Below are 16,184 nucleotides of genomic sequence, written 5' to 3' on the forward strand. Positions count from 1 at the left end.
AAGAAGCTGTGATCATTAAAGGCGGTATGATGGCTGGGGGGAAAAGGTAGGACATTTCTGATGACAGAAATCACAGAAAAATATAGCAAAGTAGGGGTCAGATCTATCTTTAAGACCAACAAAGTTTTATTCAGAATGTAAGCTTTTGTATGCATGCATACTTTACGTGAAGAAAAAAATGGAACTGAAATATTAAACAGTGACCACTGCTGGTCATGATGTAGTAACTGTACTAAATAAATAGCAGTAACAGAGTTTGGGAACAAAATCCAGATGATTACAGTTGATTTGATATCTGTTATGATTTAACAATTTTTATTTTTAAATTTAAATTTTAAAAATAATAAAAAAAATTAAATTTAAACTCCAGCAACTAAAAAATAGAAGCCCTGCTCAAGCTCTTTACCAAAAAGAAAAACTGCTCAGGATTAGGTTGCTGATTTTTTAATGTATCAGAGGCATCAGCCTAGTACATCAAATGTATCCGTTAAAGCTCTGTCTCAGACATTTAAGTACATTCCTTGTGTCAGCCTGAAAAGCAGCCGGAGCCAGAGCCTGACCAGGGTGGAAGTTGGCTTCCATTCCTCAGGGACTGTCTTTGTAAATAGGACCCTGGTTCAGCAAGCTCAGGGACAGAGCCAGTGTTTGAAATAATAAAGTATCCAGGAGCAAGCAGCTGATGATAAGGTGAGCCACATGGCAACAATGAATGAAGGGCCTACATGTGTCAGCATATTTTGAGGCAGAGCAGCTGCCAGGGCCCAGTGTGGGTGGTACACAGTGCTGGCACTCCTGATGGCAATGGCAGCAGAACTCTCAACTCCATACACTGGCCAGTGCTGTTGAGGAAGGGGTGTGTAGGTGGTGCAGGCAATTGAACATGGGCATTAGGAGTGCTTGCAAGCTGGAAAAGGACACACAAACAGATAGGTGCATGCAGTTGTGGGGGTGGAAAGAGAGGACCCTGGGAATGTATAAAAAAGTTTGCAGACCGCCCACTTTCCACCCCCATTTTGGCTCAGCATGAGTTTCAGAGAGATTTTTTTAAAAATGAAATTACTTCAGAAGAAGAGGCAGGTTTGGGGGAGTGTCCTGGAAGTGAAATCACAGGAAGCGGTGGAGTTTTGGTTCAGTGTGCCCTGGAAGTGACATCACTTGGCCCTTGACCTGGAAGTGAAACCACAGGAAATGACATCATTTCCTGTCTCCACCCCCAAAGTCTCCTGGCTCTACCCCAAATTTTAGTGGGCCATGAAGAAGTGTAAAAATAACCGGGACAAGGGGGGGGGGGGTTGGGAAATCCTGACCTAAAACATCAATATGCCTGTGTCAATTAATAACCTTTACTTTAAAGATTAATAACTCATCTCACCAAAAAGTTACAAATACCAACACTAGAGGACAGTAGAGAAGCAGCGTGATATATACAAGAGATGTCATCAGAAAGTCATTGTGGTGTATGCAACATTGCCATCAAAGAGATTATAAAAAACAAGCAAGATTCAAGCCATATGGGGTGATGGTGTTCACCTTATAAATCTATGCAGATTCCTCCCTCAACAGAACTTTCTGGACATCATCGTAAGATCCCTTATTCTGATACTTGTACAGCGCAAAGAGCTTGAAAGAATCAAAACTGTGCCTCTGTCTTTAAAATGAGAAACTAAAGGCACGTCCATGAGGCCATTTTTAATTCTGCTTTGATGTTCTAAGGTCCTGGAGAGGGTTGCCAATCATCCCCGGGTGGGGCAGAGAGTAAAGGTTACCATGAACCGTCACACAAACCAGCCTCAAAATTAATACACCTTAGATATCACTTATAACAAATTATCAACATTTATAAATTATATATAATTTATCAATAAATTATCAAATTATCAAAATTTCATTGACTCATTCAAAAAGGTTATAGAAGATATTAAGGAACATGAGTCCACACCCACAGTCTTTTAAAAACAAATTAATGTCCAAGTAATATAGATTATGGGGTGCAGACAGAAATTCAAGAGGCAGAGTCTTCGAACACGGAGCACTGCTCCTAACGTATTCCAGTTGAACTTCAAGAATTCTTCCACGGAGAACCATGCTCCATAAATCTTATCCTCTGTACAGCCAGGCACAGGACATAAACGCGACATGGCAGTACTCAGTCCATGTTTCGCTGATGCTTCTACGAGCTGTACAAAAATCAAAAGATAAACCATACATAAGGCTGCCTCCAAAGCAGAAAAAACCTTTCTAGAAGAAATTTTAACACAATTTCAGTGTTTTTAAAAGACTGCGGGTGTGGACTCTTGTTCCTTAATATCTTCTATAACCTTTTGATCGATTCAGTGAAATTTTGATAATTTATATAATTACTGAGTGTTATGAGTGATGTTTAATTTTGAGGTTTGTGTGGAGGTTCGTGGTAACCTTTATTCCCTGCTCCATTATCCACATTGCTCTTTTTTGGTTGCTCCTTGTAAAACAATTTTTATTAAATTGCAATATATTGTTATGATATTCTTAAAAAAATTAATATGAAATTAACACCAACACATGACATTTTTTCTCCTCCTCCCCTCCCCTCTTTCATGACCCCCGCCGGTGTTTACTTAAATTGCTAAAGAAAAGCAAAGTAATTGTATCAATCCTAGACTCTTCATATTAAAAACCTTATAGCAAACAAAAAAGAATAAGTAAGTAAAGGAAAAATCAAACTCTATAAAATAATTATCGTCCATCCTCATTCTTATCTTTTAACCCTTATCAAGAAAAAATACAAATAACATAGTGAAAAAAAACCCAAAGAAAATTATTCCTTTGCATTTTTAGTCCGTTAATCCATAGGATTTCAACTGTTGTCAAAAAACACTAAATGTCCCTTTACCTTCCAGTACTTTTCCACATATTTTTGAAATTTCTCCCATTCCATTTTAAATTTCTCCAAGTCATAGTCTTTTAAGATTCTTGTAAGTTTGTCCATTTCACTCCAAGACAAAACTTTCAAAATCCAATCCCATTTTTCTGGTATTTTATCTTGCTTCCATAACTGCACATATAATGTCCTTGCAGGGGAGGGACGGTGGCTCAGTGGTAGAGCATCTGCTTGGGAAGCAGAAGGTCCCAGGTTCAATCCCTGGCATCTCCAAAAAAGGGTCCAGGCAAATAGGTGTGAAAAACCTCAGCTTGAGACCCTGGAGAGCCACTGCCAGTCTGAGAAGACAATACTGACTTTGATGGACCACGGGTCTGATTCAGTATAAGGCAGCTTCATATGTTCATATGCAGCTGAAAGCAGATACCACACAATTGTTCTACTATGTTTCGGAAAACTTTCCATTTTTAATCCCAACCAAAAAATATCTGGAGACCTCTTAATGTCATAACCTAAAATTTTTGACATTTCTTTCTGAATCATTTGCCAAAATTGTCTTGCCTTTTCACAAGTCCACCACATATGGTAGAAAGAACCTTCACATTTTTTGTATTTCCAACATCTATCTGACACCTGATGGTTCATTTTTGCTGGTTTCTTAGGTGTCATATACCACCTATATAGCATTTTAAAGCAATTTTCTTTAATGTTATAACATGTCGATATCTTCATATCTTCTTCCATAGATACTCCCATGATTCCATTTGTATTTCTTTATTAATATTAATTGCCCTTTTTATCCTTTCAGTTTCAGTTTATTTCAGTTTATATCCCGCCCTTCCCACCGAAGCAGCTCAGGGCGGCTTACAACATATAAAATCTAACATAAAGTTTGGTTTTAAAATACATCAGTTTGCAACAATTTAAAACAATAAAATAGTAAAATATATAGAACAAACGATCTGCCAAAGTGCTACACTACAACCTTCCATAAAGTTTCCAATGTCAGTTAGTTATAGGCCAGCCGGAAGAGGGCTGTCTTACAGGCCCTGCGGAACTGCCCAAGGTCCCGCAGGGCCCTCACCTCTTCCGGCAGCTGGTTTCACCAGCAAGGAGTGGTTACCGAGAAAGCCCTGTCCCTGGTGGATTTCCGACGGGCCTCCTTTGGCCCGGGGATTACAAGCAGATTTTGAGAGCTCCATCTCAGTACTCTCTGGGGAACATGTGGGGAGAGACGGTCCCTAAGGTAGGCAGGTCCTAGGCCATATAGGGCTTTAAAGGTAATAACCAGCACCTTGTACCGGACTCGGTATATTATTGGCAGCCAGTGCAGATCCCGGAGCCCCGGCCGAATGTGCTCCCATCTTGGGAGCCCTAATAACAGCCGGGTGGCAGCATTCTGCACTAACTGCAACTTCTAGGTTTGGCACAGGGGCAGCCCCATGTAGAGGGCATTATAGTAGTCCAGCCTTGAAGTGACCGTGGCATGAATCACTGTTGCTAGATCGTTGTGCTCCAGGAAAGGGGCCAGCTGCCTCACACACCTAAGATGAAAAATCTACCACATATTTGAGATTTGAGATATAACTACTTCATCTTCCATATACCATTTCAATAACAATTTATAAGTTCTTGAAATCAACTTTTCATTATCCCCCAACAGCATTCTTTCCAATTCTGTTTGTTCTAGTCTTATATCTTCATTTTTGATATCCAGTTCTACCAAGCTCTTAATTTGTTGCAATTGAAACCAATTATATTTATACTGTAGTTCTTCAGCCTATTTTAGTTCCACCTTTCTTCCATGTATTTTTAATAATTGTTTAAATGTTAACTGCATCTCTTCATCTAATGATAACTTTATTACTTCCGTTGGCGCAATCCATAATGGCTTTCTCTCATCTCCATATTTTTTTATATTTTGACCAGGTATTTAACAAGTTTCTTCTTATATAATGATGTGAAAAAAACCCATCCATCTTGTTTTTCCCATAATACATATAAGCATGCCAGCCAAAAATATTTCCATGACCTTCTAAGACCAATAATTTCTTAACGTCATCCATTCCTTAATCCACACCAAGCATACTGCATCATGGTACAATTTTAAATTCGGCAATTGGAAACCTCCTCTTTCTTTTGCATCAGTTAGAATTTTCATTTTAATTCTTGGTTTTTTTCCCGGCCCATACAAATTCTGAAATCTTCCTTTGCCATTTACTGAATTGTTTATTATCCTTCACAATTGGAATTGTTTGAAATAGGAACATAATTTTTGGTAGAACGTTCATTTTAATTGCCGCAGTTCTGCCCAGCATAGACAAGTGCAATTTATTCCATTTAATCAGATCTTCATCAATCTTACGCCAAAGCTTCTCATAGTTATTTTTATGCAAGTCTATATTTTTCATAGTAATTTCCACACCTAAATATTTTACTTTTGCCGCAACTTCACATTCTGTTACCCTTTGTAATTCTTCCTGTTGCTTCCAGAGAAGTAGGATAATTAAATTATTCTGCCATGCAACTTGTTCGGACTGGCTCTTCACAACCCTTTGGGACTGTTGGACCTTTTGAAAGTGTAGCTCTTTTGCATGCTCTGTATGTAGCCTTCTCCCCCTTGTTTTGGCCCACCAGGAGGTTGGCAACCTTACCACCATGTGTGTAGCACTTCATTATGTTTCCCCAACTGGGCATACACAGCCTTCTTCCTCTCCTCTCTTTTGCCTCAGCACAATAATATATTACTTTACCTGCTATGGGGAATTTTCTGACATTATGGCAATGAGAGAGAGAGAGAGAGAGAGAGGTCTAGTAGCCACAATAATGCTGCTCTGCCTTTCTCTTGTCTGGATAAAGTTACTGCTGTTCTATGATAGCTGTGTTTTAGTATTCTTTACTTTCCTGCTGTTGATAACAGGCAGAGAGACAGAGACTGGCAACTTCCTTAGAACAGTGTTTTTCCTTCAGTGTGACAGTGAGCAGTGGGGAGGGGAGACATAAACGGCCGCTTCACAAAACCTTACTTAAACACTAGATCAGTATCTGACTCAGAACAATTAATAAGGTATGTGGAAACATTTGCATATTAAGCCATGCACCCTGCAGGAATCATTTGCCAGCAGGGATCATTTGCATATTAGGCTATGCACCCTGACACTATGCCAGCCAGAACTCCATTCCTGTGTGTTCCTGCTAAAAAAAAGCTTGGGAAGCATAATGTATAAACTGTTAAATGCTAATCTACCTGTATGTTTTGTTGTGTGTTGTTTTCCAGAAATGTGATACCTCAAAACACAAAGTGGTAGCAGTGTCTGTATGTCCTCAGTCCTTGCCTTATTTTGCTGCTAAATTCAATACCTGTGTCACCGAAGCAGCCAAGAGGCTTTGTGGTTTCCTTCGAAATCTTGGTAGGTTGGTTATTATGGCAAGAAATGAAAAACACAGCATTTTTTTTTCTTTTCACATTTTGCTTCCCTGGCAAATTTCTGTAGCATGTGCCTGGTCATGAGAAAGTCTGTTATTTAGCAGGAGACACATTTATGAGGACACTCACAGTTGAAAATGTGTTCTGATATAGCAGGGTACTTAAGATAGTGCACAAATGGTGAAAACAGAGCATATCCCTGGGTATAGTTGGAAGCAGGTCTGAGTCTAACCAATGGCTAGATTAGAAAATGATCTTCTAGAAACCTTATGGATGCCATCTTGTGTTCCTTTATGGAAGAAAGGTGGAATATAATTGAAATAAATGAATACGTCTGTCTTTCTTAGAATTGTGTTCAGGGAAATAAGTCCGTAATCCTGCAATTCCACAGTGGAATACAGAATTTTGAATCTGAGCCCTAGGCATGTGGTCAATTCCTGTAGTGACCGGGGAGGGGTGTAGATTAGGACTGCCCCTATTGCCACACCTGATATTTATGTATTTGTAGTAACCTCCTACACCCTGAATGCACCATCCTTACCATTAGGGTTGCCAATCCGCAGTTGGGAGCAGGAGATCCCCCAATTTGGAGGCCCTCCCCCCTCTTCAGGCTCATCAGAAAGTGTGGGGGAGGGGAGGGAAATGTCTGCTGGACACTCCATTATACCCTGCGGAGACCTATTCCCATAGCGTATAATGGAGAATTGATCTGTGGGTATCTGGGGGACTGTTGTTTGAGGTGGAGGCAGCAAATTTTCAGCACACGCCAAGTTTCAAAAAGATTGGACCAGCCCCAAAAGAAGGTGCCCCTATCTATTACTTGCAGAAAGGAGTGTGGTCCCTTTAAATGTGATTTTTGAGGTAGAGGTACCAGATTTTTGATATAGCATCCAGTTCCTCTCCCCAAAATGCTCCCCAAGTTTCAAAAAGATTGGACCAAGGGGTCCAATTCTATGAGCCCCCAAAGAAGGTGCCCCTATCCTTTATTTCCTATGGAAGGAAGTCATTTAAAAGGTGTGATTACCAGAACTCCATTCAGAGTTCAGTTGTGTTTGTCACACCCTTGCTCCTGGCTCCACCCCCATAGTCCCCAAATATTTCTTGAGTTGGACCTGGCAACCCTACTAACTGTACATATTTTGTGAGCCTGTATACATTGTCTTAGCAGTCAGGTACAGCAAGGAATGAGACAAGTAGAATCCTGATCCTCCTTCCACATGTACATTTCGATACAAATCTGTCTTCTGAACATGGCGTAAGAGCCTAAGCTTTTTTGAAAAACAAAGTCTGGCTTACAGTAGTAAGGAGCAAAGTTGGGAAAGTTATACTATTGTGGGCCAAAGACCCAGATAGTCATGCTACAGGTAAAGGACACACGTTTGCAGTTTCAATTTCACCCAAAATTGCTGCTAATGAAAAAATTCTGTCAGTGGAGTGTGCTACCAGATACCGCTCCAGTCTGCTGCCCCCAAACTATCGCCATGCTGTTCCTAGAAGATGGAGGTACTCCTAGGAACACATGAGGGAGGAATTGAAGGTCTCCTATGGGACGGGGGATTGGCAAATATGGCTCCCCTGGTCAGCAGAAATGTTAGGGAGACCCAACCTAGCTGTTTTTTTGGGTTTTTTTAAAGAATTTTTTAAAGAATTGCAGCCAGTCACACAATAGAATGGCCACTTTTCCATTTAAGATTTACTTTCCACTGACTGTAGTGGAAGCCTCCAAAACACTTTTTGATTTGCATGTACTTCTGTTACTGCCAAGGGCTGTGACCTCAATAACCAGCAGTAGGGTTGCCAGCCCTGAGCTGGAAAACATCTGAAGATCTTGGGGGTGGAGCCTGAGGAGAGGGGGGTTTGGGGAGGGGAGGGACCTCAGTGGAGTATAATGCCATGAAGTCCATCTTTAAAAGCAGCCGTTTTCTCCAGGTGAGCTGATCTCTGTCGACTCTGTTAATCACAAAAGATCTCCAGCCGCCACGTGGAGGTTGACAACTCTAACCAACAGGAGTGGCCAGGTCTCTCAGTGGTCAAGAAGGACTTCTGTGACACATACAGACTCTTGTTCCCATCTGTGCTTCTCTTTTGCACTTACTCTACAGCCCCACAGAACATAATATGCCTCAGTTACTTTAGAAAAATACCTGTTGCTTGGAACTCCAGGCAACAAATCCCACAAGCCTCTGAGGTCCTTTCCTTTTGAAAGTTGGCAGTCTATGGCTGCTAACAGACAGCCGGCTCAGGGTGGCATCAAGCCAACCCAGAAGCGAGCCGTCTGGAAAAGGAGCACCCGGGAGCATCCTGACAGCCCACAGAAGAGGGACGGGCCACAGGCACCCCAGGGAGCATCTAGAGCACTCATGCATCCCATCCGCGACCCCCCCAGACACTTTCTAGGTTCTTCCGACTGTCCAGATGGCTGGGGAGGTTCCTCAGATACACTTTGAAAGTGGTGTCTTTTTAAGCTGGCTCCTGGTGAGGCGGGGGCGGCTCGGATGGGCCAGGGATGGCAGGCAGACATACGTGGTTTTTTGGGGTGCTCACCTGCCGTCCCAGAGTGGCTTAAAATGCCCATCTGTAACTGGTCTATGTGTTTATATTGAACATATATGAACATATGAAGCTGCCTTATACTGAATCAGACCCTCGGTCCATCGAACTCAGTATTGTCTTCTCAGACTGGCAGCGGCTCTCCAGGGTCTCAAGCTGAGGTTTTTCACACCTATTTGCCTGGACCCTTTTTTGGAGATGCCGGGGATTGAACCTGGGACCTTCTGCTTCCCAAGCAGATGCTCTACAACTGAGCCACTGCCCTCCCCATGAACATATGAAGCTGCCTTATACTGAATCAGACCCTCGGTCCATCAAAGTCAGTATTGTCTTCTCAGACTGGCAGCGGCTCTCCAGGGTCTCAAGCTGAGGATTTTCACACCTATTTGCCTGGACCCTTTTTTGGAGATGCCGGGGATTGAACCTGGGACCTTCTGCTTCCCAAGCAGATGCTCTACCACTGAGCCACCGTCCCTCCCTCCTATTCCCACCGTTTCTGTTACAATACACACACAGAGTCTGCATTGTTATTGTTATTGTTGTAAATAACAATAATAATGCAGACTCTGTTTGTGTGTTGTAACAGGAATGAGATGTATAAGATTTAGCTAAAATTTCATTCCAGTTTCCGGTCACAATATTGGACATGGGAATGAATAATGAAATCTAGACCTCCTGGTCACAAGCTAGAGAGTTGCGTCACATGCGCTTTTTGATTCCACCCCCCCCCCCTCCCCATCCCTCGGTCTTCATTCATGCCTTATTACAACTGCTTTTGAAACTCAAAGTTGCTGTTTGTGAATGATTCTCAAGCTTGTGGCTTCAGCCCAAAATTCTGTCCATTTTGATCAGTCTGTTGAGCCTGCATGAACACTTGTTTTGTTTTAATGCCAGTCAATAAAACATGAGTTCAGATTTTCTCTTTGCTGCCTTGACATTTTGATTTTATTTTTTAAAATGTGTTTGAAAAGGCTGAACGACGTTCAGAGCAGTCTAAGAAACAATGGCTGATTACAGACCGGCACTTTGCGCTGACTCAGAGATGCCTCTGAAGTCGGCCCAAATAATCCCTCCACACACAAACATCTGCCTGGCATCCCCAGCCCACACTCACCCCGTCCTTCCGGCCACTCCACCCGGCTCAAAAAGCAACCACTTTGAAAGTGGTAGCAAATATCTGAGCCTACCAGTAGTCGCCTCCTCGCTGTCTGGAAGGGGAAGGGCGCAAGTGAGGCGTCTTGGCAGTGTGGAGCTGCCAAGCTGCCCCAAGCTGTTTCCAGGTTGTTGGGGTTTTTTTAAGGACCCTATGAGAGCGCTGGAGCGCTCGTGCGCATCAGCACTTCCCCCCAAGGGGGAACAAAGAGGAATCCGGTTTCTGGGTCGCCTTCCTTGCGGAGGTGCCCAGCAGCCGCGTGGACCAGAGACGAGCGGCATGCAGATGAGCGTGAAGAGGCTCCAGGGCGGCTTGTTTTGGGGCGTCCCAAATCGGGACGCCTCCAAGCTGCCCCGGAATGCCCGTCTGTTATCAGCCAATGTATCCCCGCGGTGAATCTGCTAGGAGTACATTATGTCTTTGTTTTAATGTGCTGCTCTTGCCATTGTTTTCCACTAGGAGTACATTATGTCTTTGACACCACAATAGCTGCTGATTTTAGTATTCTGGAGAGCCAGAAGGAGTTTGTGCAGCGGTACCACCGTCAGAATCAAGAAGAGCATGCCTTACCAATGTTTGCTTCTGCTTGCCCAGGTGAGAGACCCAGTCCAACAACAACAAAAAGTGATATGAACAAATTTGTAACCACCCCAGGAAATACCATAGCTATACCATGCAGAATGAAAAGAAATTGGCTCTAGAACAGGGTATCAAAAATACAGCCTGTGGGTCAGATCCAGCCCCCAGAGAGCTCCAATCAGGCCCTCCAGCGACTGGCTGTTGTCTGCTTCATTCTCCCTTGCCTGCTTTCTTCGGTTGCCATTTTGTGTTTCTCCCCCGAGCAGCCAGCCAGCAAAGCAGCCTCTCCCTGCTCTTTCCCTCTTCCCCCTCCCTTTTCCCAAAGGAAGGAGGAGCTTCAGCCAATGAAGGAGCTTGGCTCTGTAGCTCTGCTGTGTTAAGTTTTCCAGACTCAATCAATCACACTGCAGAGCTACTGAGCTGAGCCTCTCTTCCTTAGTGGCTGAGGCTCCTCCCTCTCCTTGTCCCCTGGGGAAGGAAGGAAAGAGCTCCAGCTTCCTTTGCCCAGTTCCCACCATCGGAGAGATATAAAGAAAGCACTTTTAAGGCTAGCAATGTTTCATTGAAGGTACGAGCTTTTTGCCTTCCTACAGGGAGAGAGACAGAGAGAGAGAGAGTTTGGTTGGGCTTGTTATGAGTGCAGCTGGGTTCCCCTGCTCTTTTTCACTGTATCCATGCCCTCCAGTCTTTCTCAATAGGAAAGCATGTGAATTATTTAGAAGAGCCAATAACAACAAACTAGGATTAGGCTGAGAGTGTGTGCCGGCCCAGGTTTACTCAACAAATTTCCCTTAATTTTTCTTTCACATTTTCCTTTGATTGGTGATCTTGAACTTAAGGCCTCCCAAATAGTAAGTAGGCTGATACTGACCACTGTACATGGCTGTCTTTTTGTTCTTGTACTGCCACATAGGAATTGTAATTATTTTTCTGGGGAAGACTATAGTTTGTAGACAAGCACATACCCCTCAGTCTGTGCCATGGTGCCTTCACATGTTCTTGACTAGCACATGAAGCAACTTCTGTAGAAAAGCTCACAATGCCCAGCTGCTTCATGTTTTCCCCTGGGTCTTAGGCTCAAAGCATTGACCATGAGATCTCTCTAACGAATGTCAATAAATCAAATGTAGGTTTGCAACTTACAGATGTGCACACCTGAACAACACCTGAATAGCATATTCAAGACTGGTACAGCACAGACATTGTCTGCAGTTTTTGATGCAATAATTCATAGCAAGAGGTGACATTTATCAGAGACTATAAAACAAAATATTGCAAGCATGCTAATATTTTAAGCATGTTTTATTTTAAGTTTTAAAAACATCTTTAATTGTGTTTGTGCCCTTTATAAAGTTATATGTCCACTCCCTGGGATTACTTTTTGTGACACGCCTGGCCCGGCTTGACAAAGTGTCATTTATGTAAAATCCGTCCCTCATGAGTTCGACGCCCCTGTTCTAGAATATCCTAGATACATGTTTTTTTCTTTTAAATTAAAGGAGAAGCAGACAAAAATGGGAGAAGACACAACAGGTGTGTCTGCTCACAGCATACTGGAAAATGCATTTAAGTGGGTAAATTGGTCCATGCATTTTTGTCATGCATCATTGATGGAAATGGTTGGGAAGATGAAAAGGCATTGGTCCAAATACTGCTGTAACTCAGATTCCTTTCATGTCAGTGGGGCATATCCAGAGATAGCACTTTTGGGGATTGCCCCTTAAATAAGCATTTCAAAAATTTGCTTCTAAAAATTCTTGTGATTAAAAAAAACTCTTCTGCCTCCTGAACGTAGCCTCCTGAACAGCAGAATGTTCTTTCTAGGGTTTTTTTTTTATTTATAGCAGAACTTTTCAATCCTGTAAATAAGCTCTACTGCTAGAAAAGTATGGTGTAGCTTATGTGCTGAGTCACTCTTTTCCTCCTCTTTCGTTCTCACTGGACATGAATAGAGCACAGGAAACGAACAAAAGAAGAAGGACCCTGGTTCTGCCACAAGTCACAGCATTTTCAACTACTGTGCAGCAGCCCTGCTGATGACTATGCAGAAAGGGCTGGTTGTTTGTATGGGAGCTGATAAAAGCCTCCTGGGGCCTTCTGTTCTCCAGTGATGTTGTTTGCATAACTAAACAAATGAGTAATGCAAACTGCAGGTCTGGAGCTAATTGACTGAACTCTGTCTGTTTATCTTCCCAAGAAACAGGTACTGGAGGTCAGTCCATTAAATTACTCGTGCCATAACAGACTCTTGGCTTTTCTCATTAAAATCCACCAGTGCTTGTTGGTGATAGTTTGCAGGCCCGGGTTTAAAAGCCCAGCTTCATGGGCACGGCACCAGGATGACTCAAGTTAGAAATGGCAAAACCTGATAGAGCAGAGGTCTCCAGAAATGCAGCGAAATGTCATCAGGCAGCTAATGATTATATAAAAAACATTTTGCTTTTGTAGGGAGCAGCAATTTTTACATAAGTAGCTCTTCTGTCTTTCCTGGTGACTTTCCAATGGAATCCTTTCTATCTGGAGATGGCAGAGGGCATTGAAGTCATTTGCATGTGGATGTGGGAGAGTGTAGTAGAGGAGAACGTGAGGCTGTTTCCACAAGCAGGTTTTTCTCAACTTTGACTTCGAAACTGGAGTGCTTTCATTTGGAGTTACCATATCACATTCTTCTGTACTCACTGTGTTTCTAGGTTTTCCCCAACCCCCAACTTGCTCCTTCCCAAACCTGCTTTACTCTTATATTTTTGAAAAGAGTGCACATTTAGCAAGCTAGCTAGAAGGAATGGCATGCTGTTTTCCTGCCCGGGAGTACAACTGCAAAAGAAAAATAAATGCAACAAATAGATCTACTGGAAAGGGAGGGCATTCTGCACCCCATTTGTGGATCCTCTTTTTAAAAGGAGCAGTGTTTTTTATCTCTCCTCATAATCCCACATGCAAATACACACCCCTAGTAGATTCATCTGCAGGGACACATAACCTGCCTGTGGAATGACAGACTGGAACTCTTCTCTGTCAGTTGATCTATTCAGCTGCTACTTTTTGCATACACAGACTGTGTACATACAAAGAACAGCACAGCACCTCTGTTGTAACTAATCCCCAGTTGGGGGCCGGGGATCTCCCGATTTGGATGTCTGCTGGATATTCCATGATACCTTATGGAGACCAATTCCCACAGGGTATAATGGAGAATTGATCCATGGGTATCTGGGGGGACTGTTTTTTGAGGTAGAGGCACCAAATTGTCAGCATAACATCCGGTACCTCTCCTCAAAACACCCTTCCCCCCAAGTTTCAAAAAGATTGGACCGGGGTATAATATGGTATATGCTCTTAGCCGCTAGGACATTGTATGCGCAGTGGAAGCTTCTTGTGGAAGCAAGAAAAAATACCAGAAAAATGGGATTGGATAGTTAAAGTTATGACATGGAGTTAAATGGACAAATTAACAAGAACTTAAAGAGACTATGATTTGGAGGTTTTTAAGATGGAGTGGAAAAATTTTAGAAGATATGCAGAAAAAGAGAGGAAAGTAAAAGGACATTGGACAATTTTTGATAATGATTAAGTCTTAGAAGAAAGAAGAATATTAATTTTTGGTTTTAGTAGTTAAGTGTATCTTTAAATGTTAGTAGTTTTGGATAATTATTAAGATTAAGTTTTAGAAGAAGATAGAGTATAAATATTTTCTTGATTAGATTAGAGTACCTTTAAATATTATTATTTTGAATTATTATCATCAGCGGGAGCCAAGTAACGGGGGAAGGGTAATTAGAAAGTAATATAGGGGATGGTGGTGAAAAATGATTAAGGATGTAGAAATAGAAATTGTTACCTTATGTTACCAATGTTTATAATTAAGACTGGGGGGGGAGGGAAAAGGGTAATGTATGGGGAAGGCATTACGTGATTATTAATATTTTATTAGTATTAGATATAACTGCCATATGTTACCAATAAAAATTGTTTTAACAAAAAGATTGGACCAGGGGTCCAATTCTGTGAGCCCCAAAAGAAGGTGCCCCATCTTTCATTATTTCCAAATGAAAGGAAGACATTTAAAAGGTGTGCAGTCCCTTTAAATGTGATTGCCAGAACTCCCTTTGGCGTTCAATTGTGCTTATCATGCTGGCTCCACCCCCAAAATCCCCAGATATTTCTTGAGTTGGACTGAAGCACAGAAATAACGAGGTCTGCACAGACTTACTGGTTTGAAGCGAGGTTTACTTTGTGGTACCATAAGCAGAACCTAGTCGGGCATGGACCCCCAAAGTGACTGAGCTAAAATCATTCTACATACAGCCAGTTTTATTCACACCCAAAACAAGCAGGCAGGCACATAAGCTTATCTGATTCAACAATCCCCAACCCCCTTGCAATTCCTTCTAGTACTTTTCCATTCCTCCCGTCCCCTTCCTTTATCAGCTCCAGCAAGAGGCTTCTCAATGAGGCCCCTTTGTTTTATCCTAATACACATCTGTGAACACACACCCACTGAAGGCTGTCTGTGCTTCTAATGAACATTGCATCAGACACCCTCTTTTTGAAGGCAGAAGCATGCTTTCATTCATTATTATAGGGGCATTCTTTAATTATTCAGGGGTCTCCCTTCAGGACCTGGCAACTGAAATGACCAAATGACATTTCAGATTTATTCTCAAGGGCAGCTCTGCATAGAGTTTATTACAGTCTTAATATGAAATGCAACTAAGGCATATGTAACGTGGGGAAAAGCAAAATATGCTTTGCATATAAATAAAAAGTAATGAAAAAAATATGAAAAGTAGCCTCAGGAAACTGTAGTTTTGAGTGGGGGTGATGCTTAATCCATTTCCCCAATGACTGTTTTTCTGTTAAAAAAAACCACTCAAATTATTATTCCTTCTATGGGTACCTATAAACAGGGCTTTTATTTGTAGCAGGAACTCCTTTGCATATTAGGCCACACACCCCTGATGTAGCCAATCCTCCAAAAGTTTACAGGGCTCTTAGTACAGGGCCTACTGTAAGCCCCAGAAGGGTTGGCTACATCAGGGGTGTGTGGCCTAATATGCAAAGGAGTTCCTGCTACAAATAAAAGCCCTGCCTATAAATATGTATCTGAAACCTTTGGGGGACTTTTAAACAGGAAACTTCTAACAAGGACAGGTTAAGCACCACTCTCCTACTTCTTCATTTTCAACTTGCTAGGTTTTCTATTGGATGCACTTGTCTGTAATGTCCACTCTGTTATTTTCACCAAAGGAGGCTGGAAATAATCCCATCAACCCAGGAGTTGCACAAGTATAACCTTTCCTTCATTTTCATAATCAGGGTTATTTAAACAAGAGCTGCTATTACCCACATTTCTCAAAGAAATACATGCCGTCAGAAAAGCAAAGTGTACATGGAAAAAGAATAATTTAGGACTGTTTTCTTTTTCTGTACATATAAGAAGGTATTTATTCTACCTTCTTATTGTAAAACATATGTGCACCTATCCAGTTACTTGCTGTGCATATTGTATTTTTCAGACATGGACATCTGCTTCTCGTGTATGTACTTGGACCACAAACATTTGGTGGAGGGGCAAAATTACTGTCAGACCCTTTGGGAGTTTCCTGGAGTTCTTT

At 42.0% G+C, this 16,184-nt stretch overlaps 1 protein-coding gene across 1 annotated transcript in view; it reads left to right on the forward strand.

Moving 5' to 3' along the window:
- Positions 1-16,184, forward strand: part of NARF (nuclear prelamin A recognition factor) — a 54,663-nt gene that overhangs the window by 21,282 nt on the left and 17,197 nt on the right. The window contains exons 5-6 of the mRNA XM_060252301.1: positions 6,138-6,270; positions 10,450-10,584. Of these exons, the coding sequence (XP_060108284.1) occupies positions 6,138-6,270; positions 10,450-10,584 (268 nt within the window). The remainder of the gene's footprint in view (positions 1-6,137; positions 6,271-10,449; positions 10,585-16,184) is intronic.

This window comes from Heteronotia binoei, chromosome 13 (genome assembly GCF_032191835.1).
Source record: "Heteronotia binoei isolate CCM8104 ecotype False Entrance Well chromosome 13, APGP_CSIRO_Hbin_v1, whole genome shotgun sequence".
Lineage (NCBI taxonomy): Eukaryota > Metazoa > Chordata > Lepidosauria > Squamata > Gekkonidae > Heteronotia > Heteronotia binoei.